Source organism: Perca flavescens, chromosome 16 (genome assembly GCF_004354835.1).
Source record: "Perca flavescens isolate YP-PL-M2 chromosome 16, PFLA_1.0, whole genome shotgun sequence".
In the NCBI taxonomy this organism is placed as follows: Eukaryota; Metazoa; Chordata; class Actinopteri; order Perciformes; family Percidae; genus Perca; species Perca flavescens.
Window position 1 is genome coordinate 4021704 of NC_041346.1, and position 23176 is coordinate 4044879.

Genomic DNA, 23176 nt, shown 5'->3' on the forward strand with positions numbered 1-23176 from the left:
AAATGCCTTTCTACAGGGCCCGGAATTTTTGAGCTACGCCCCTGGATGTGACATCCACCTTGGGATTTGATAATAAATCCTGCCAATTAACGGACCGCTTATCTTCAATCCATTTTGAGGTATAAATAGGCAGACTGAAAGCTGAACTCACGGTTCTAAAAATAAACTAAAATTCACTGATTTTTTTAAGGACTGACACAAGTATTTCTGGGATTGTTTGGATCACTAAGACACATATACAGAAATGTTTCATTTATTAGTGTGAAAGTGAGTAGGGAATAGTGTTTGTAAAAGGCTATGTGACCTGATTTTAGGGGTATTCGTCACTAATTATATTCAACTTCACCAGGGAATATGTTTCCATACAGTGAGGTCACTTATTACTGCACAAGCTCTACTTTTTTCAGCTAATTGTGGTGTGTCATTTACTCTGCGGAATAACCTCGAACTATAACACGTCCCGAGTGAGATGATGTGTATCAATTAAACCTGGTTATTGTTTTATACCAGAAACCATTCCTTATGTGTCTGTATAATGTACAGACTCCATTAAAGCAAGAGTTTTTTGTGTCAAAACACAATGGACAGGAAGGAGGATGAGATAAGAGAAAGTAGAGTGAGGATGAGAGAAGAGGTCAGAAGGACATCTAGCTTTAGATGAATCATTCCATAACAATGCTATGATGATTTTAATAACAACCGTCAACAAAGTCGTTCATACATCTGGGCTTTACCTGAAACTGTGTCACAGGGCTAACAGTGTTATTATGGGAGGACCATTTTCTTATTTGTGCTCTTAGTCTCCCTCCCTCCCTCTCTCTGTCTCTCTTCTGGATGTCTCCCCTCCCTTGTTTTCCAATTACAATAGCTCCAATGAGAGCCCTCTTTCCCACACACTCCGAGTGCTTCATGTTAGAGCTCCATCTTCCAGTCACTCTGTTCTCCTGATTCTCAGAAGCTTTAGTGCCCTGCTCCGCTGCTGCTTCACAGGCCTGCCAGGTTCAACTACGACACCGAAGAGCTCTGAACCAAGAACTGAATAAGAAATAATTGGTCTGAGGAGGTAGGTGAAAAATAAGCTCTTTTACTGTTCTGCTTTAAAATGTATGGGGTACTAGTCATGACAAAGTTTACATTTAGTTCAGCTCATTTTGATAACATTTGTTGACTCTTTCAATTGAAAGGAGAAAGAAATAGGAATCTCAAAAGTAAAGGTGAAAACATGGATATCAAAAGATCAAAGACATATAGATTTGGAGTTTTGGTGAACAGAATTTCATTGGAAAAATTTCAAAAGGAAAAATGACATTCTCCAAAGCAGATATTTCAAAATCTGGGCAAGCCAAAACTATCATAACTGGAAACCACTGAAGGTAAGTGAGGCTAAATTGACCTGTTAAATGGAACATTTATAGCAGAGTGATTACTACTGTTATACATTAATAAAAGACTGCTTTAGACCTCCAGTGAATTTATAATGTCATCTTCATATTGTCTTTTTTAAATTCTAACCTGAGATTCAATGCCAAACAATAACTTTATTTGATCAATGTTGGTTTCATATAAAAGGCTGTTGCACATGCATTTAAAGTTGGGTTCAGATTTTTTGAAGTCATTGTTACAAGAGTCCTCACATGCCCATATGTACGTATAAAAGTTATTTACTGTCCCCTTTTCAATGAGACTGTGATGTTAGAGATTGGGGGACAATATCTACACAACGTATTCTGAGCAAAAACACTTTCTTAAGTTCTGCTGAAGTTAATACAAGGCTTCAGCAGTCTCAGTTAGAAAAAGAAAGTAGGTATCCTCCAAAGTTACGGTCATTTTAGTACAACATTCTATGTTTCCTGCTGAGCTACGGTGATGGGATAGTAAAATGGGCTCCACACACACAAAAACTCATCTGCTCTATATGTGAATTATGGCATGCCTCATCATTCTCCTTTTTTGATCACGTAAAGGAAATCGATTAAATGTATCTGCTCAGAAAAAACAACTTGAGTTCATGACCTGTTTTGAACTTAAGCCGAGGCTGAGGTGTCATACACACTCATACACAAACACACTCCCCACACACAGTGTCATGTCTGGTGCAAGCGGGCCAGCAGGGATAGGACCCAAATGCAATCAGCTAGACAGACTGATACAGTTCAGAGGTTTAATGACAAAATGGAAGTAAATATGCTTATTATACGCAAAATCATAAGGCAGGCAAGCAAGAACAGGCAAACACATGCAAAGGGGTAAGGCAACCAATCATATTCCAGGATAGGAGAAAAAACGCTTTGGGTTGTCATTTTTGGGCGGTGTTGAGTTCTGGACACAGCTTCTGCAAAATAGTCTCCGTGAAAAAACTTGTTTTGGTGGAACATTTGCACCCTGCAAACGAAAATCCCATATAAAATATTAAATTAGGTTAACTGCTCACATAATACAGGACCCTGAGGTATTTAAATTAGCTGGATACAATCATAAATGTACATAAACACATTTGCTCTTACAAGTGTATCGCCGTGTGTAACGTTACGTCAGTCCCAAAACTTCTCAGTTACATACATGGGATGTCAGGCTTTTTGCTGGAAATGTACTTTCGTGGATCCAGACTAGGTAAATGGAAACCAGGTGGGCGATGGAAAAGGCAGGAAAGGGGTTATGGTGCGTTACCGACAACACAGAACTCGGCCACACCCACCCTGGCCACGTGACCACGCCCATCCCCAACTCCCCTGTCCCGAATTTTACCCATTCTCATGGTCACCCTAGAGCAGGGGCTAACTAGACAGTCCTCATGTCCCTCACACAGAGTCAGAGCATGTTGTTAGCAACCAAAAATAACGTCTGTATTATTATCTGCAATGTCCAACGTGGTCGGACAAACACAGACTGAAAAAAAAACACTCCAGCTGTCTAAAATTTGTAGGAATAAAGCGATTCATGCAAATAATTTAGCAAATAGGTCACATTCCGCTACGGGCACAACGCATTGTCGAATTATTGGAAACTAGAATCCAAAAGAGAGTGAATGACAGACAGAAAAAGATTAGTCCATCAGATTATGGATATACTTTTTCCAAACTCTGCAAAACCTGACTGTCAATACAACTGGGAGTACAGTAGGAAGTGCGAACCAAGCTTTGCATTTGGACACAATATCAGTTCTAGGCTTTCCTTTATGTTGTTTTAATGGTTTTGACCAATTCTGTCAAGCAAAGAGCTCTGCCACACTTTTCCAGAGGCAGGAATTGGGTTTAAAAAACGGTCCACCGAAACAGTGGCACAATTTGAACGCAGCCCATGTACATACGGACATGTGAGTATGGTGTTAAGGCAAACTTGAAACTATCCAAACCCATCCTTTAAACAAAAAAAAACCTTGATACACTCTCTTCTTGACGTGAATTGACCAGCCTGCTGGTAAGTATACACACATTTTATATTGCACTAATGGACATATTTTGGTTTACTACAGAAGAATGCAGCGATTCCGGGAAAGCATTCACATACGTACAATGAAGGCAAAGAGGAAAGTGGAGGAGATCTCCAAAGAGGATGTCCAGGCTTTCCTCAAGAAGAATGCCTTTGTGCTCTTTACAGTTGGGGCAGTTATTGTAGGTGTGTATGCCTCTGCAAGCTAAATGGAAATGCCTCAGACTTCATTCAGCCTGTGTCTCCATTGCATTGACAAGACTTTGACTTGGAGACACATATATTTAATGCACAGGCCCACGCTGTCATTCTCCCTACAGGTATTGGTCTGGGATTTGCGCTCCGCCCGTATAAGATGACCTATCGAGAAGTGAAGTACTTCTCTTTCCCTGGAGAGCTGTTAATGAGAATGCTTCAGATGCTTGTTCTCCCCTTACTGGTCTCCAGTCTAATAACAGGTACACATTACTGTATGTCATACGTTGGATATAGGACTTAACATTCACTTTGTTCTGTATTCTCAGAGTTTTGATTCAGTTTCTCATCAGTAGTACTTTATGTTTACATGAGTGGTCAGTTGTCACTTCAGCATCATGTCTCCATCAGGCACTGCACTGCAAAGAAAAAAAACAACCTAACCCTTTGCAAATAATGGGTCTGACAAAAATTCAGATTTGAGATCTGATCTGTTTGTTAGGCTACCAAGTAACATAAAGGCTACTTGGATTAATAGCATCTGTACAGTTGTGACTGTATTTTCTTATCCAGGTAGCTGGGAACTACATGTGTCCTTGCTCTTTTTGTAAAACACAAGCAAAATATTAACACAATTATTTTATTACCCATATAAAATATCAGAAAGTAACTTCAACATACACCAACAGAAATAATAATACTTGTTGTACAAATTGAGTAAGGAGATAAGTCATTTCTGGAAAAGGAACTGCAACTTGGAAAACTGTTAAAAAAATGTATTTTTTGTCCAGAGGGTTACAAGAGTCTTTGAGGATTCTGAAAATAATAATCGCTTGGGAGTTATTTTTAGGAAACGCTGATGCTTATCTCTGTGACTCGAATAGAGTAGTTATACATGAGAGGCCCAAACTTGAGCTATGGTAATTAATATTTGTCAAAATGTGAAAAGATCAACAGGGTAAATAAAATAGGGCTTGGTGCTGGGAAAGAATGAGAGCTCAGTAGAGGTGGTTCATGGGGAGGTCATTCAGGTTTACAACCCAGTAAAGAGGAGGCCAACCTCACCCCCAGCTTGGTGATGAAGAGCTTCCCACTGATTCAGTTATAGAGACTTGGTTCTAACCAATTACAGAAGGTGCTTTATCCTTGTGGACTCTAACTGCACCGGGTCTATTCTCATGGTTTGCAGCAAACAAATTTATCAAGGCAGTGCTGAGACTTAAGGTCCAGAAACACCAAAAGGACATGGAAGAACCAGCCGCGATAAAGGCTGACTCAGGCCGACTCAGGCCAACTCAAAGGTTTACCTACTTTAAATCAAGTTTCACGGGATAGGACATGTAATGTAAGTTTGTAGATGTTTTTATTTATTTTTTATTTTTTTTAAAGATAATTTTTTGGGCAATTTCAGCATTTGTTTGGATAGGACAGCAGAAGACATGGAAGGGGAGAGAGGGGGGAATGACATGCAGCAAAGGGCCGCAGGTCGGCATCAAACCCTGGCCCGCTGCATCGAGGAGTAAACCTCTATATATGGGCGCCAGCTCTACCAACTGACAATCCGGGCACCCTGTAGATCTTTTTAAAAGACATGTTTATGTTGTATTGGTTGCTTTGCAGATAATGCGCAAAAATAGATATTCAAATAGTTATAATAATTATAATAATAATAATAATAATAATATTCAAACATACAGCATGCAAAAAAAAAGTCGATAAGGGATGACTTGTGCCAATGGTGCGACTGTGCGGGACACACTGCATGACCTAGAGCGACATAAGCTCACCGCCGGCCCGACATTGACCTCATACAGTCTTCATACAGTCGGCCATTTAGTCATCAGTCCAGACTTTAAATGCTCCCTTTAACTATCTCTGGTAAAATTTACATTTCATTAATATCTTATCTCAACAATGTCTGGCTGACACTGACTGTATGGTAGCAAGAGCTGAAGTCTCTCTTCACGTCCAGGTCAGCTTCTTTTCCACTTTTCTGGTTTGGACCATCTGTTGTTTTTTTTTCATCAGTTTGGTATGGGCGACCACTCTAAATACTACAATACCCATAAGTCTCAGCTTAGTTGCAATAAAGATAGGATTCAGAGCTGTAAATAACATTTTATCGTTCGGGAGGGAATCAACACTGCACCATAGTTGCCGAAACTAACATAGTTTTATGGGTTTCTACAAAACTTGATATTTGGGTTCAGCTCACAGTAAGATGGTGTTGGGTTTATTGATCAGCTGTTTCTACTAAAATGCACCTTGGGAATCGTAGTAATCTTCTGTCCTCTGATCTTAATGGAGTGTGTAAACACTAAACAGGCAAGCTCAAGAGACCTAGGTCATCGATAGAAAGGAATTTTTAGTTTTTAGCTCTGTGAATAGCTACCTTATGTGATCAGCTGGGGGAATATGTCTCGATTGCCAGACTTAATTCAACAGCACTGTTTCAGCACTGGAGTGGTCTGGCTACACCACTTAGCTATTCTCGGTAAGAATTTTTTGATATGTCTTAATATTATATGCATTTCCACCCTCTGTTTATTAGGAATGGCAGCTTTGGACAGCAAAGCCTCAGGAAAGATGGGCATGAGAGCCGTGATTTACTACATGACCACAACCTTTATCGCAGTCTTCATTGGTATCTTAATCGTCCTCATCATCCACCCAGGAAAAGGATCAAAAGTAGAGTTTGGAAAGCAGCAGAAAATAGAGCAAATCAGTCCTGCTGATGCCTTCTTAGATCTGATCAGGTAGCCTGCATAGAACAATAATAATAGCCTGCTCACAAAGTTTGACTGGAACTGGCCAACATAATCTCTTAATGTGTGTAATTTCTCATTTCAGAAATATGTTTCCGCCAAACTTGGTCCAAGCCTGCACACAGCAGGTAAGCTTTTGAATGAATATGAATAGTAAATTTGCAGTACTTTTTATCCACTAAATCTTATATAGGTAATCTTTTGACAAGCAGACCCTAGCCCAGTAATTCCCAACTCTTCTGCTGTTGCCAGGGGGTACGTGGAAAGATTATGGAGTAGCTCAACTAATTTAAAAAAAATGATGACTTATAATATACCAGCTGTAACACCTGAACAGTACATGTTGCAGTTATGTAAAAGAGTGTGAAAACTACTTAGCAAACAAGCACATATGTTTAAACAGATGCCTCAAAGTAATGACTAAACGGTTGAAATTGTTAGCTAAAAGTAATGAATATATGGTTGAAACATTCAGCTTTACTCCAGTAGTAGTAGTAGTAGTAGTAGTAGTAGTGGTAATAGTAGTTTGACTGCTGTGCTAACCAACCTAAATTTTTCAGTTTAACAAGTATGAAATAATTAACAATATAATGAGTAGTGTTATAGTAGTGTCATTTGGAACATATATTGGGAATTTATGAAGGTGTACGTGAGTCATCTAAGAGGGCTGTGGGAGTACCTTGGACCAAAAAGTTTGGGAACCACTGCCCTAGCCCCTGCAGTGTTCATTTATCCCATAAAATAGCAGATCGGATTGTGTAGAGGCCAGGGGTAGAATCCTTCAATGGGCCTGACATTTTGGCCTTGACTGACCCTACCAGATTCATGTAGGCCCCAGCTCAGCTAAGGCCTGACAGCTCAAAACATTTTTCAACCTGAACCCAACTTGAACCCAAAGTCAATGTGTTCTAAAACTATGTCTTTGTCTCCCTCCCCTTACCTTTTTTGCTCTCTCTCTCACACCCCTTGTTACACACTCAGATGCTGAGGTGTAGACGCTTGACCAATCCACCCCTTTATACAAAGCAGATTTCCTTACCCATTACAGTCTTGATATTCTCAGTCTATTCTCAGTTAGATAGCTAGCAAGTCACAACACGTTGGCTTGATTTCACTCCGGATGCACATTTCGTATGTCTGTACATAAGGAATGGATTGTGTTGGTGTAAGATACAGGGAGACAGGCTGATAATAGGGGTGTAACAGTAGGCTACACCAATTTCTCTGCATAATAAACACTATGGTTTGATGTGCTTTTGGTTTAGTAAGGAAAGCTAAAGCTTAAAACTGCACTAAGTCATTTGGCAAGTGGGGCCAACAGAACTAGAGGGAAAAACAACATTGACATATTATCACCTTATAAAGTTGTTAAATTGCTACGATGTTAGCAATCAACTGCCTATTTATACAAATAGCAGACACAACATTGATGCAACATTAGCTTTTATTTAGAGTCAAGTTTGTGTTCTTGTGATGGCCTCCACTGACTCCTAGAGGGAAATATCTGGCTCTTAAAGTTTATAAATGCTCCACTATGTGTCTGTCTGAGATTCCCACAACAAGTGACATCTTTTATCATAGACATAGTCATTTGATCCAGTTGGTAATATAAGGATATTGATCAGTGCAGCTACGTTTTATTGTTGGTTGACATTGGGCCAGTGGTCTGTTTCAGCTCTGTCAAGGTCCACTAGTATAAAATCGATCCTTTAATTCTTTCATTCTCCAGTTCAAAACCAAATATGGAAAGCGAGTAGTCCATGTGACTGTGACAGTGAATGACTCCCTCTTCAACTCGACCAATGGCACCCTGGAGGTCATGGAGATCACCCGGGAGGAAGTGATCCCAGTGCCAGGTCAGGTGAACGGGGTCAATGCCCTAGGGCTGGTGGTCTTCTCCATGTGCTTTGGTCTAATAATTGGCAACATGAAGGAGCAGGGCCAGCTCCTGAGGGATTTCTTCGACGGCCTCAACGAAGCCATCATGCGTCTAGTTGCCATCATCATGTGGTAAGACTTAATTTCAGTGAAAGGTGTTTCCTGTTCCCGTCATACTTATCTCCAATAACTCGCTGCTCCTCTCCTCCTTGCAGGTATGCTCCTATTGGTATTCTGTTCCTGATTGCAGGAAAAATTGTGGAGATGGATGATCTGACAGAGATGGGCGGCCAGTTGGGCATGTATACCATCACAGTAATCATTGGCTTACTGATCCATGGAGTTATTATTCTTCCCACCCTTTATTTTGCCATCACGCGACAAAACCCCTTTGTCTTCATTGCTGGGATCCTGCAAGCTCTGATAACAGCCCTGGGGACCTCCTCCAGGTGAGTCGTTTCCAACTCTACCACACTTCAACAAATAAATCAAAGTTATTCCGTAAAACAGTCTAGCATTTTAGGGAACTATGCTCGTTTGTGGCCAAACACACATTTAGATTGATTGAATACTGGAAGCAAGTGAAAACAGCTATTGCAAATCCGTTCTGTTTGCTAAAAGTGCGAATATGTAGTAGTAGAGCTCCGCTGTCCTGCCCGTCTATCTGTGCTCCGTCCTGCACTCCTGTAGCGTCCCCAACGTTTCTTTTTCGCTCTCTATCCGCTCCTCTTTCCTCCTTGTGTCTCAGCCATTCATTATCAAAATGTGCTCCCGGTGTGTTGGAGCGCGTTCTGTGTTCCTACAGCATCTCTCCTGATGAGATCTGCCTCAGGTGCGCTGGGAGGAGTCTTCAGTTCTGTGCCAGGCAAACCAAAACAAATACAAAATAAAACACCCAAAACACCACACTATATACAACATAAGAAAACTCTGGCTGCCTGGCTCCACTTTGTGACATATATACATGTAAAAAGTATAAACATAGGCTATAAAATATGAAGAAGAATTATCTCGTGGTCTCAAGATACTATCTTGTGGCCACGAGATAGTATCTTGAGGCCACAAAATAGTTATAATTATAGATAGTTATAATTTTTTTGACAAAGTGGGACCAGGGGGGCTCCATAGTGACCTGTTGTTCCTATTTGAATGATTTTAACATCACACCACTCCTCAGTAGTGGCAAGCTTCTGAATTTAGTAGTTTCAACTAGACCTCTGCCAAGGCATGCCCTATCTAACAATGTTAATACAGTGTGAATTTTCCCAGTCAAGAACTAATCTTTCTGATTATGCCTTCACCAAGTGAATGCAACACAATGCCTTTTCTTGCAATGTTAATGAAAGTGAAAAATAATTTGTTTATCCGCCCCGGGATTTGGATCTGCTCCAATATGTAAAGGGTATTTTCTTGGCCCATGCTACACCATTCCACCAAAAAAATAATTTTTTATAAAATCAAGCCAGTAGTTATGCATAGATTTCGGAGATTCTGTGGTTATTTAATTTGTTCTGGTAGGCTGGTGGCCTTCCTCCCCACAGGGTTTGGGAAAAGTTTGATTTTCCAGCTCGCTCTGTTAGTGGTGAAGGAGTTGGCTAAGGCTAATGCTAGCGATGCATACACGACCAAACGTTAGCAATTGGTTTTGGCAGATCCAGAGTGGCTCTGGGCCCGCCTTCAAGGAAGTTAACACTTGTCAATGGAGAGAGGCCAGACTCTCTGTGCAAATGAAATGTACAAGAGTCTGGTAGGACCAGGCTATTGTTCTGGTGCTTTTTGCGCTAAATGTAACTAACCGATCTGCGTAATTGTGACTTGACAATGCGCAACATCTCTCCAGTTAGAGACTGCAGATGGAAAAGATACCTGCTGCCTTTTAGACGGCTGTAAAGAGAGTCAACAGTGTAAAGGGAAGACCTTTTGGATAGTATTAATAACTGTTATTACAGACAGAACTTTATTTTGCCTAGCTGGCATTAATGCCATAATGACTGCTTATTGAAAAATCATATTGTTGTAGAATAAAGTTATCTTTGCTGTCACAACAATTAACTAAATTACCAGACTGTCCTCACCCAGAAAACAGCCGTATAGGTTGATTGTGCAAGCAGCTCATAACGACCCATAAATATTTTTCTTGTTAGGCAGCTACCTCTCGTGGCTGTAATAATTATCGAAAGAGCAGCAAACAAAGAAGTGAGGTGACAAAGGCTACATTTACAATGCTACGTTTTGGTTTGAAAATGAATATCTTTTGCTACGTTACCGACACTGACGCCAACGTTTCTCCGCCTGATTGGGTCTTATCGGTCATGAGGGCTCGTTCTCTGAGACTAAGCTCCTAACGGTACTATGGCAACTACCAGCAAGAGGCGGAGTATACCTGCCGCCTCCTGTTTACCCCGGCACGCGCATGCCCAGTATACGAGAATGTTGATGAGAGTTTGAGTGTTTTAGTTTAACCGGAGATTAGTTCTTCTACTGGAGCGAAAAACACTTGTGTGCATGGAGATCACTTTTGGCTCAAAACTCCGCTTAAAAACCAAAGCGTAGTAATGGAAATGTAGCCTAAGAGAGCCTCATGTAAGGAGGAGGCAGGTTGGGTAGAAAGGTCAAACAAACACAGCACTTTGATTCAGAAGACTGGGGTTGGTGTCCCGTGTGAAACCATAAGTCAACTGTCACTTTTTGATATTAACCGAGTTTTACGGACCATGGTCTGTTACCCAAAGAACTCTGCGACGTCCTCATTTAAGTAGTTTTATGTGACTCATTTATGCCAATCCCTAATGTTTTGCTTACCCTATGTATTTTTGTTGCCTGAACTTAAAGTGGCTATTTGTAACTTTCAGTTTGTGTTGATTCTAGCGGCCGCTTTGGAAAAAAGTGGAAATGTTTTTACTAGAGATGTTCCGATACCGATACCAGTATCGGTATCGGCTCCGATACTGCCTAAAACGCTGGTATCGGTATCGGGAAGTACTGGAGTTTATGCACCGATCCGATACCACGTAATAAAGCCCTAAAGAAAATCTACGTTAAAGTAGTTTATTTATGTTCTTTTTCCGTTATAACTGACTGTCAAACTGGAGAATAAAAAGAAAGTTCTGTATGTTCATTGTTTGTGTTTGTTCATGTTTCACAAAGATAGAAATAATATCACATCCATACAGAGATAGTAGTATACAGTTGTTAAAACCTAATCAAATATATGACACACTGGTATCGGATCGGTACTCGGTATCAGGCAATACACAAGTTCAGGTATCGGAATCGGTATCGGGAAGCAAAAAATGGTATCGGGCCATCTCTAGTTTTTACCACTCCTGCTGTCGTAAAGGTCTTTTCTTTACCGTGCTGTATTACTGAGTTAGCTTTACAGGGAGGTTATATAGTTGCTATGAATGTTTTGCTCTGACAGAAAATCATTCAGAGAATACGTTACAGACGCATCATTGCACGTCAAGTGTTGCATACGATAACTTGGATGTATCGTTAGCTAAACCGGGTAAATTAGATCAATAAAGCCCATTTCATAAAACCCAAGGACGCTTTACACAACTACAGGGGGGCATAAGGGGAAAGAAAATAGTAGGCCAACACAAACACAGAGTAAAAAAAACAATTAAAAAAAGGGCGCTAAATCAAAGGGGGATGTAATTTAATGTGAAAAAGACATATTAAATACTGAGGGCCAATTCGGGGTGGGTTTAAAATCATTTACAATCCCGTAATTGTCTCCATCTGTTGAAAGCACGACCGTCGTCTGTCACTTTCCCTTTCAGTTTTTAATTCAATTCAATTCAATTCAATTTTATTTATAGTATCAAATCATGATGAGTTATCTCAAGACACTTTACAGATAGAGTAGGTCTAGACCACACTCTATAATTTACAAAGACCCAACTATTCCAGTAATTCTCCCAAGAGCAAGAATTTAGTGCGACGGTGGTGAGAAAAACTTCCTTTTAGGAAGAAACCTCAGACAGACCCAGGCTCTTGGTAGGTGGTGTGATGAACAGTGGCAATAATAGTCACAATAAAGATAATGGAACTATGACTAGAAATAGTAGTTGTAGTAGTTCATGGTGTTGTAGGGCACTGCAGGGCGTTACAGGGTGTAGCAGGACGTAGCAGGGCGTTTTTAGTTGTTCTTTGTTTAATTTTCCTGTGATAGCCCTGCCCCAGTATCAGCCATAACTAAAACAGATAACATCTATCTAATATTATTATCTAATATTGTATGTGGCATTTTCTTTTGTGGGGTGCCAAAACAAGTTCCTTCCCGAGACAATTTTGCAGAGCCACAATCGCTGCGTCCATAGCTTAGCAGTGCCCAAGACGATTGTAGTTGTTTTAAAAAAATGTAGACAACCCAGAGTGTTTTTTTCTCCTATACCAGAATGTATCTGTGGTGGAGCCAGACCTTACTCCACAGCGCTGTGGAGATAGAGCTGGCAATGCAAGAATAAATGAGATCGCTTAGCTTTTAGCAGGTAAAAAGTCACTAACAACCAATCTTTGAACGGAACTAAATTAAACGCTTCAAGCAAAGTGATTCATTATTTCCACCTCTGAAACATATTTCCCAAAGACATTTAAAGGTCCCATGACATGCTACTTTTTGGATGCTTTTATATATGCCTTAGTGGTCCGCTGATACTGTATTTGAAGTCTCTTTCCTGAAATTCAGCCTTGGTGCAGAATTACAGCCACTAGAGCCAGTCCCACAATGAGCTTTCCTTAAGATGTGCCATTTCTCTCTGTAGCTTTAAATGCTATTGAGGAGGAGGGGGGGTGAGGGGGGCAAGGTGGAGGGTGGGGGTGTGGCCTTGACCAACTGCCACTTTGCCTCTTTGCAAGCCATGATGTCTCTCTCTTTCTCATGGGTGGGCCAAATTCTCTGGGCGAGCAAAGCAGAGGGGGTAACCTTTCCCCTTATGACCTCATAAGGAGAAGATTCATGATCGGCCCATCTGAGCTTTCATTTTCTCAAAGACAGAGCAGGATACCCAGGGCTCGGTTTACACCTATCGCCATTTCTAGCCACTGGTGGACCATAGCCAGGCCGTGGGAACTCATATTAATGTTAAAAAAACCTCATAAAGTAAAATTTTCATGCCATGGGACCTTTAACTGTTTTTTTTTTAACCTGTTTCCATTCTTTCATCTCTCAGCTCAGCCACCCTGCCTGTCACCTTTAAATGTCTGGAGGAGAACAACAAAATTGATAAGAGAATCACACGTTTCGTGCTGCCTGTGGGTGCCACCATCAACATGGACGGAACAGCTCTGTATGAGGCACTGGCAGCCATCTTCATTGCCCAGGTCAACAATATGGAGATGAACTTTGGTCAGATCATCACCATCAGGTAAGGGACAAAAGAGGATAATAATAGCTCATGCTTATGCTGTTATCAGGGATTTAAAAAAATAGCAGTAACAGCATCATCTGCTTCTCTTCAACCAAGTATTACAGCAACTGCAGCCAGTATTGGAGCTGCTGGCATCCCTCAGGCAGGCCTGGTCACCATGGTGATTGTACTGACCTCTGTTGGACTTCCTACTGATGACATCACTTTAATCATTGCAGTTGATTGGTTCCTGTGAGTAGCTTTCTGGATTATATGTGAATTATGACATTCATCCAAACACAAGGGTGTGTGTGTGTGTGTGTGCGTGACACATTGATTTGTGAAGTGCTGTAACTTTAACTTACATCCCTACATAAATCATCTCTGTCATCTTAAAGGTCAAAAGCAGATCTGTATCTACTACCACCTAGTGACACACTTCTCCTCTCTCCCTGGAGTCTTGTTCTACATCTTCCCTTTTGTATTGAATATTTTCTGCAATGAGTTTTAACATAGAAACATAATTAGGTTTCCCAAATTAATCATTTCAATTAGAATACCCTTCCCAGAAATTACTCAGCTAACTGGGGTAATAAGAAAAAAAAACCCTTCTCTCCTTTAACTAGGATGGACCAAATATGAAGTCTGTCAAAGCCTTCTCATGTGAAGGAAGGCACTTGTCACGCTGAACAGAAGAAAGTATAGCGCTTAAGTTAATGAATAAAAGCCTGTATGTTCTAAAACTATGGTGTGTTTTATAACCAGGCTTACTCCAGTGAATCAGTCTTATATTCAGAAAATAATGTTTATAATGGTGGTTTAAATAAGTCAGGCCTAAGTTCCTATAGAAACTTCCCTTGAGATAGATGATCCAGTCAGGCTAGTTTTCAAGTCTTGCATTGCCAGCATTGTGAAAGTAAGTTCTGGATCCACCACAGATACATTCCAGTATAGGAGAAAACAGATTCTCTAGGTTGTCTGCATTTCTTGAAACCAATCACAATCGTCTTGGGCGGGGCTAAGCTCCGGACGCAGTGACGCTGGCTTTGCAAAATGGTCTCGGTAAGGAACTTGTTTTGGTGGAATATAATAATATGTTTAAGAAAACTCACACATACAATATTAAATAAAGTTAACTGTTCACACAACACAGTAACTTGAGCTTTTCAAATTAGCTGGATACACGGTTAAACATCATTTGCTCTTAACAGTGTATCGCCATGTGTACTTTGCAATTCCCAACAATCGGTCCCCCACTTAGATATTAAATGCTGTAAATATATTCTTTGTAAATCTTAACAATCATTCTCCAAAAGAACCGAGCAGGCCTGCCTTACTGCACGACAACATTTTCGGAGATGTTGGGTCGGAGCTTAGCGGCGCCCAAGACGATTGTGATTGGTTGACAAATGCAAACAACCTAGAGCGTTTTTTTTCACAGTCATAACATTTTTTTGTTTTGTGAGTATTTTACCTCATTTGAGTTGCATACAACTAAATTGAAAAAAAAATAAACATAATGCTGCCCTCAAATATGTCTGGAGTGTACTCAACATGTTTCCCCTTTTATTCTCTTTGTTCGTGATGCGGTGTAGGGACCGTCTGCGTACCACAACCAATGTTTTGGGGGATTCGATCGGAGCCGGAATTGTGGAGTTCCTCTCTCGTCATGAGCTCCGCAGCAAAGACGTGGAGATGGGGAACTCAGTGCTGGAGGAGAGGGAGAGGAAGAAACCCTACAAGCTCATCTCCCAGGATAGTGATTTTGAAAATGACAAACGTGCTCACAGTGAATCAAACATGTAGTTTTAACCCACAACATGTGTTAACACACACAAACACGTAGAGACGTAATTGTCATGACGTGTCTTTCATCCAAAACTGCAACTATGACATCCTATATATATGCATCTGTTATTTGTTTCCAATAGGACTGGTAGTTTCTATTTTGTATGTTTACTACTTTAATGAATAATACCCTCATGTAGAGGTTGAGGTGAATGTAGGTTTAGATACGTGCTGGATGAAGGATTTAAACATTGAAAGCGGAGTTTTGAAATAAACCACAGAACGATTGCTTTTGAAGATATTATGTGAAGAAATTACATATTTGGACTCTTACCATTTTGTTACCAGGACATAACTCAGCTAAAAATAAAAAAGTATCTATATTGTCCCAACATTAGCTGGTTAATATTGTGGTTATTACAGGTTATTACAAGCATTTGATTATTTTTATGTTTTCAGTGGTACAGATTCTTTCTCACACACGTATGATTGTTGTGTGCACATTCACATTTTGACTGTTACTTGCTGAATTCATTTTTTTTTACCGACATTGCTCTTTGATGAATAAAAGCCGTATGAGACAAGTTAAAATGTTGGGTAATAAAACAGTTTTAGTTTTTGTTTATTATACCTTTAGTGAAATAAACAGAAAAAAAAACATTTCCCGCCTGCGTTTCTTTTATATAAAAAGTCAGGGATCATTTCAGTGGTTTAAATGAACTAACCCTATTCCCTAAACTTTGCTCACACAGTATGTAGCTTTTTTGTCTTTTTTGGATTTTGAATTAATCACGTTCTTTATCTTGTCTACGCTGCTGAATCTGGATAACAAATTTCGTTCCTTTATGTTTTTAACATAGCATGAATGACAATAAACTAACCTGAATCTGAAAATAGTATCATATAAGGCTGAGTACACAGTGCACACACTGAGAGGGATCCTGTTCTCTCAGCAGATCATAACTCTGTGTTGGGAAAGACATACACTAATAATCCTGTCTTCCCCTCAATTAACAACTAGTCATGAAATGTTCCAAACCGGCATTGTATTGTGTGTAGTCTGTATATCAAATGCACCGTCCTGCTGTCACAAAAACTCAGTAGACAACCCAAATGTAGATTAATCCTCAGTTGAAATAGTCCCTAACAAATTTCCTCCTGTTGGAGTAAACAGTGACTAGCTCTGTGTGGCAATCTAGCAACAAAAAATTCCACTGGAGGAAATTTGATGTTCAATTCAGACATCCAACTCAATCTAACCTCTATGATTGCTGTAATTCAGTGCTGTATTACTCGAGTCTGGTCTCGGACTGGACTCGATTGTCTCAGACATGTCTTGGACCCCTTGGTATTTGCACACAGACTTGTCTCAGACTTGGCCATTGGTCTCGCCAAGTAGTCTAGGTGGTCTTAGTCTATAACGATGACATTCCATTTCTGGGATTGTTCAGGTGCCGCCGGAAATTTAAACTCCAGTGGATTTCTGAGGACTATGGTTCCTCAGAAATCCTGCTCCTCAGATCTCTGCAGGGTAAATCCAGACAGCTAGCTATATTATCTGTCCAATCTGAGTTTTCTGTTGTACAACTAAAACAACCTTTGAATGTACACATGTTCCACCAAAACAGGTTTCTTCCCGAGGCTATTTTGCAGAAGCATTGTCATTGTGTCCGTCGCATAGACAATTGTGATTGGTTTAAAGAAATACCAATAAACCAGAGCACGTTTTTCTCCCATCCCGGAATGTTGTGTGGACTAGCCAGACCTTCCTCCGCAGCGCTGTGGAGGAAGGTTTGGGAATGCGAGACTAAGTTGGTCTCGACCGAGTCCAGCACCATATGCTTTTTTTCTAGCAACTTCCTCCTTCAAAACAGAACCATTGATGATGTGCGCTTTCTCAGAAAATGGGTATTGGTTTAATTCAAAATCCATGTAGAACGGGCATTGACATTGGTCGCCTGGCTGCGTCATATTCCTTTTTTCTGTCTCGACTGTCTCTCATTTGGACTCGGTCTTGACTTGGACTCAAACCTCTACCCACACACAGCACAAATCTAAATTGGCTACCACAAGCTTTTAGAAAAGTCTGAGTCAAAATAATTTGCTTTTGTTTAAGTTCCTTCAGTAGGGCTTAAAGCTGGGTGCCACCAACAGTATTGAGAGAAACAGTAAACATGTACATATATAGGCCATTATTTAAGTGGATAATCATCAACATATTACAGTAACAATGAATGAAAGGACTGCATGAATATAAAATGTCCCACTTGCAGTGATGAACCTCCAGAAAATCATCAACCACCTCTATGAACATTTTTAGCCTCTTTAGCTATTATAGGTAGCTTTTTTCAACAGAAATATAAACTACCTCAGCAGCAAACAGCAGACAGACACAGCTGGTGAACATAGTGGAGCATTTAGCAGATAAAGAGATCAATATTTCCCTCACAAGGTGGTTGAGACCAAAGACAGAGCTAAAAGAGAGTATATTTTGGAGTTACATTTATCAGGTGGACACAAGCTCGACTCGACTAATGTTGCTCTTGTCTGCTGGGTGAAGGCAACTGTTTGCTAACATGTTAGCTATAACAGCTACAAGGTTTATATCAGAGGCAGTCAGCTTTTTGTTGAGTTCGCTGCTTATAAGTGTCTGAAGGGGGTCTATGGTACATCACTACACTGTGATGTATACTAAACTGTTTCCTCCCAGGTCTGTTTAAAATACTAATTGTGGTATTTTACTTTTGCTATGATAATACCCTATGCTACTTTACTTTATTACATGCCCTTGTTAAATACTTGATTCTGATTGGTCAGTTGGTCAAAAGACCCTGTTTGGCCCTGAATCTCAGATCATTGCCATATCTACATGAAATACATAGGCTGGCTTTAATTTTGAGCTAACAGTTTATGTTTCATTTGTAATGTGAAATTGATTATTGAAGCAAATTAGAAGATTACTAGTCTATATCGACGATGTTTCACTTCCGGGATTGTTCCGGTGCCGCCGGATGTCCCTCTTTTTAAGCCGGATGTCCGTTACCTTCCGCTTTCTTTGTGTTGGCATTTTAAACTCCAGTGGATTTATAAGGACTATGGTTAACTGCTCCTCAGATCTCTGGTAAATTGAGACAGCTAGCTAGACTATCTGTCCAATTTGAGTTTTCTGTTGCAACGACTAAAACTTTTGAACGTACACATGTTCCACCAAAACAAGTTACTTCCCGAGGCTATTTTGCAGAGGCACCGCCATTGCATCTGGCGCCTAGCGCCACCCAAGACGATTGTGATTGGTTTAAAGAAATGCCAATAAACCAAAGCACGTTTTCTCCCATCCTGGAATGCTGTGTGGACTAGCCAGTCCTTCTTCCGCAGCGCTGTGGAGGAAGGTCTGGCAATGTGAGACTTGAAGATTCCTGATGCTCATGACTAGATATTGTGCGAGCACACTCATGTAGTACAGTGTTTGCAGTGGAGGTAAAAGGTTCAGCTCCGGGTGGCTGGGAAATTATAGCATGTCAAATTGAATTGCTTCACTTTATTAACAATTTTTCTATGAATAATGATTTCCACCGAGGTAGAATTAACAGCGTAGGATACAATAAAAGTTAAAGCCCACCTCCACTCAAAAATGTGTTTTGCTTATTGTTACTTCACTGTGATGTTCGAGCTTCACTGTGCAGAATTGTGTCTGTGGGTTTGTTTTACATCTACCTGCTGGAGAGGTAATGGTTCTCTGTGCTCACATATGTACGAGCATGATTAATAATAATAATAATAATAATAATAATAATAATAATAATAATACCTTTTATTTAAAGCGCCTTTCATGACACCCAAGGTTAATTCACAAACAATCATCAAACATTGTTAAAATTCTAGTCATCTAATAAAAAAATAAATAAATAAATAAATACATAAAGAATAGATAAAATTCAGTCAGTCCATAAGCCATCTTGAAGAGATATTTTTTAAGTCTGTTTTTAATAATTGAGTCACAAAGTATGATGTGGTCTGGCAGCTTGGCGGTGTAGCTGAAAGCCCTCTCTCCCAGGGTGCTGAGGTTCACACTAGAGACACAGTAGGCCTGCTGAGGAGGATCTCAGTGATCGGGCAGGGGTGTAAACTTCCAGGAGGTCATTGAGGTAGGTGGGGGTATAATTGTGTATGGCCTTGTATGCCAGAAGCAGGACTTTGAAACGTATTCTATAGGCAACTGAAATCCAGTGCAGTTGCATAAGCAATGGTGTTACATGGCCAGTGGATTTGGAGCATGTTATATGTTGTCCTTGCTGCAGAATTCTGAATGAGTTGGAGCTGGTGGAGTAGCTTATTAAGGATTCCAGACAAGATGGAATTACAGTAGTCAAGGCGGGATGTCACATATGCATTGACAAGGACTTCTGCACTCTGCTGGGTGAGTGCTGGGCGAAGCCGTGCAATGTTCCTTAAATGGAAAAAGGCACTTCGAGACATACTGTTTATGTATGCACTAAATGAGAGTATTATGGCTAAGCCTAAAACTTAAAGCCACTGAGGGGGCTGCTATGCGGACTTAAACAATCAAACAATCTATGGCTAGTAAACTAGCTGACGCGCACTCTTCTACCTGACACAGCTCAGCAGTCTTTTGTTGAAATCACAGACTCCAATAGTCACCGTTGCGTTGTGCTGGGCATTTATTGATCACAAAGTTCTTCATGTCACCGTGCAAGAAACCATGTGTCCTTCAAGCTGCATTAACAAACATTTCATAATCCACATGAGCGTTGCGTACTGTAGCAATTTGATGCGGTCAAAACTGTTTGTGCTCCTTCACTTAACAGTACCGCCTAGTTACTTGTTGAAAGGTGCCTACCTACAAAGACTTCACTCATATGCCCACCAGTGCTACTAGTGGACAATTTGTGTCCTACAACCAACCCAATGAAACTACTTACAGAGAGTGTCCAGTATGACATCAAGACTCTTGACCTGGTTGGAGCAAGAGATGGTGCTGCCATCTACAGAAAGGGTGAAAGGTTCCATATTAGAGCAAGAGCTGATTTGGAGCCAACCACTAGCAGCTCAGTCTTACTGTTATTCAGCTTCAGGTAGTTTTGTGTCATCCACAAGTTTATGTCATGGAGGCAGGCAGTGGAATGGAGTATGACCCTTACACAAGTGCGATGTGGAAACTTGAAACCTCCAGTGCACTTACACTGAGGATGGACTTTTCATCTTGCGTCCTGCTGTTAAAGCTATAGTAAATGATGTTAATCCAATATGCTTTTTGTCATATTCAGTGAATATCTCCTCTTCACCTTATCACAGGACCATATGACATGAAGTAATTGGACGTCCTCTGTCTTACATTTCCAACAATTTGGTGTGTCTTTCAGACCAATTCTAAACAATCTGGAGGGAGTCGAATAGAAGCGATGCATAATCTTACTCAATAAGGCGCACCCTCAAATTGCGTGACATAGTTTTATATTCCTACAGAATCTGTCCCACCCCTCATCATCCACTGTAATACTCAGATCCCTTTCCCATGTCTTTTTGAGGGCTGACCAGGCTCCATACCCCAGGCTCTGCATAAGCATAGAATAATACCCAGAAGCATAATGACCTTTTCCATATTTCAACAACACCTTATCTAAACATTCTGGTGCCTTCGGGGCTGAAGAACTGGATCCAAAAATCCCCAACTAGCAGATGGTGAAGTTGCAAATGTCGAAAAAATTTTGACCTAGGGATTCCAAATCGCAATTTGCTTCTTCAAAGGATTTAAGTGCCAGATCCCCCAGTGTTAATAAATCATCTCTAAAAGCATCAATATGTCATTTGGTCTCCCGTTACATATATGAAGTCAAAGCTGCAGCTAGGTGACAAAGTTAAGAGAGAAACACTTACAAACTGATCAAACGTTACTTTTTTATTAATCATTATTATTTCAGTTGAGCAGGTTCCCATGTATAATTTTTGTATGCAAAGCAGAACATTCCTTTATTTCTGACTATTTTATGACTTTTTAAACTGTTTCTGATTCGAAAGATTAGAGGTAAGGGTCAATTACAAATGGCAATGATAATAACTATCATAAAAATAATGTGTGTTTTCTCACTCTTGTACTTGTTCGTCGCGATAACCCGGCCCCAGCCACTGATGTAAGCAGGACTTGGTTTGAGACCGGTTCGAGTCCAGCAAAGAGTTGCTGCTGCTCTGGAACCAGTTTTTTCCTGGCCCAGAGCCTGTTCTTTGGCTGACGAAACTCGAAGAACTGGTTCGAGATTAGGCTTTTGGTGGACGCCATCTGTCAAACAGGTCCTTCTAAGCATCTTCCTTATATGCTTATATGCAGATAATTGTTTTCACAACAACGTTTTGCCATCATCTGTGCGTGCTTGTTTGTGCTTGCTTATTTGTGTGCCACTTGTTAGTATGTCTTAATCACTTTTGCTTAGGCCTGCTGTCATTATAGATGTAATGTAATTTATTTTAATGTGTTAACCATTGTATTTTAGGATGCCTATTGTCAGCCGGCTGGGGATTACAGCTGGAAATTAGCTGTAGAGGCTAAAGCTGCTCCTTTTACTGTGCACTTAATTAAAGGGGACTGTCTACGGCATTATAAACTAATAAACTAAACTAAAAAACTAAACATCTTGAAAAGGCCCCTCTTATTCCCAATATTTAAGAGCTGGTGGGTTTCCTGGTCATTATACTGTTGATGCTTTCATGACATATAATACTAATAAATGATTTCTAAAAGCATCAATATGTCATTTGGCCTACCATTACATTCATGAAGTCAAAGCTGTAGCTATAGGTGACAAAGATAAGACAAAAAAACGCAAACAAACTGATCAAATGTTACTGGGTGAGCAATCTAATGGACATGTGAGCATCAGCGTTTGGGTGTGTCCCATTCTCCCTGAGGGGGAAATAAGGATGTGAAGACAAACAAAGTATCTGTGTAATTAGTGGAGGGTGGGGGTGTGGCCTTGACCAACTGCCACTTTGCTTGTTTGAAAGCCATGATGTCTCTTTCTCATGGGCGGGCCAAATTCTCTGGGCGGGCAAAGCAGAGAAAGGGGAGGTAACCTTGCTCCTTATGACCTCATAAGGAGAAGATTCCTGATTGGTCCATCTGAGCTTTCATTTTCTCAAAGGCAGAGCAGGATACCCAGGGCTCGGTTTACATCTATCACCATTTCTAGCCACTGGGGGACCATAGGCAGGCTGGGGGAACGCATATTAATGTTAAAAAACCTCATAAAGTGAAATTTTCATGCCATGGGACCTTTAACCATGGTTTCTAACAAATATGACAAATGTCAATACCTTCCAGAATGCTTAAATGCAAAGCAGGAGGTTGTTTTAGAACGTATTTTCAAAATATTTTTTTTTAAAGGAGTAGAGGAAATGATCAATTACAAATGCTACTAACAATTATCCTAAAATCTATGTACTTTAAATTTTTGGGTAGCTCACCTGGTAGAGCACGCACGGCAATATATAGAGGTTTAATCCTTGATACAGCGGCCGCGGGTTCGACTCCAACCTGCTGCCCTTTGCTGCTTGTCTTTCCCCCTCTCTTCCCTTTAATGTCTTCAGCTGTCCTATAAAAATAAAGGCCTAAAACAATGCCCAAAAAATAATCTTTTAAAAAAAAAATGTATGTGCTTTTAACTAATTTCCTCCTGCTGTGGCTGAACTACTCTCTCTCTCTAACTCTCAAGCAGGTTCTTCAAAGCAGGTAGAATACGCTGCTTGTGAAATACC

General features: G+C 40.4%; 1 protein-coding gene across 2 annotated transcripts; it reads left to right on the top strand.

Annotated features, from left to right (window-relative positions):
* Positions 1-3476: 3476 nt before the first annotated feature.
* Positions 3477-15474, top strand: LOC114571047 (excitatory amino acid transporter 1). 2 transcript variants are annotated; one of them, XM_028601815.1, is made up of 8 exons: positions 3477-3615; positions 3750-3887; positions 6176-6380; positions 6475-6517; positions 8119-8399; positions 8483-8716; positions 13445-13639; positions 15217-15474. In XM_028601815.1, exons 1-8 carry the CDS (start codon positions 3477-3479, stop codon positions 15425-15427), a joined length of 1446 nt encoding a protein of 481 aa, XP_028457616.1. In that variant the 3' UTR covers positions 15428-15474. The 2 variants fall into 2 exon arrangements, with proteins under 2 accessions (XP_028457616.1, XP_028457617.1); XM_028601816.1 differs by lacking the exon at positions 3750-3887 and adding an exon at positions 13739-13873.
* The last annotated feature ends 7702 nt before the right edge of the window (positions 15475-23176 follow it).

What these genes read in the sequence shown, in the direction of transcription:
- LOC114571047 (XM_028601815.1), top strand. Translation starts at nt 3,477, where the DNA reads ATGCAGCGATTCCGGGAAAGCATTCACATACGTACAATGAAGGCAAAG. An exon ending in CTAGTTGCCATCATCATGTG is followed by an intron (nt 8,400 to 8,482) that starts GTAAGACTTAAT and finishes TCCTCCTTGCAG; the next exon opens with GTATGCTCCTATTGGTATTC. An exon ending in GGTCAGATCATCACCATCAG is followed by an intron (nt 13,640 to 15,216) that starts GTAAGGGACAAA and finishes GATGCGGTGTAG; the next exon opens with GGACCGTCTGCGTACCACAA.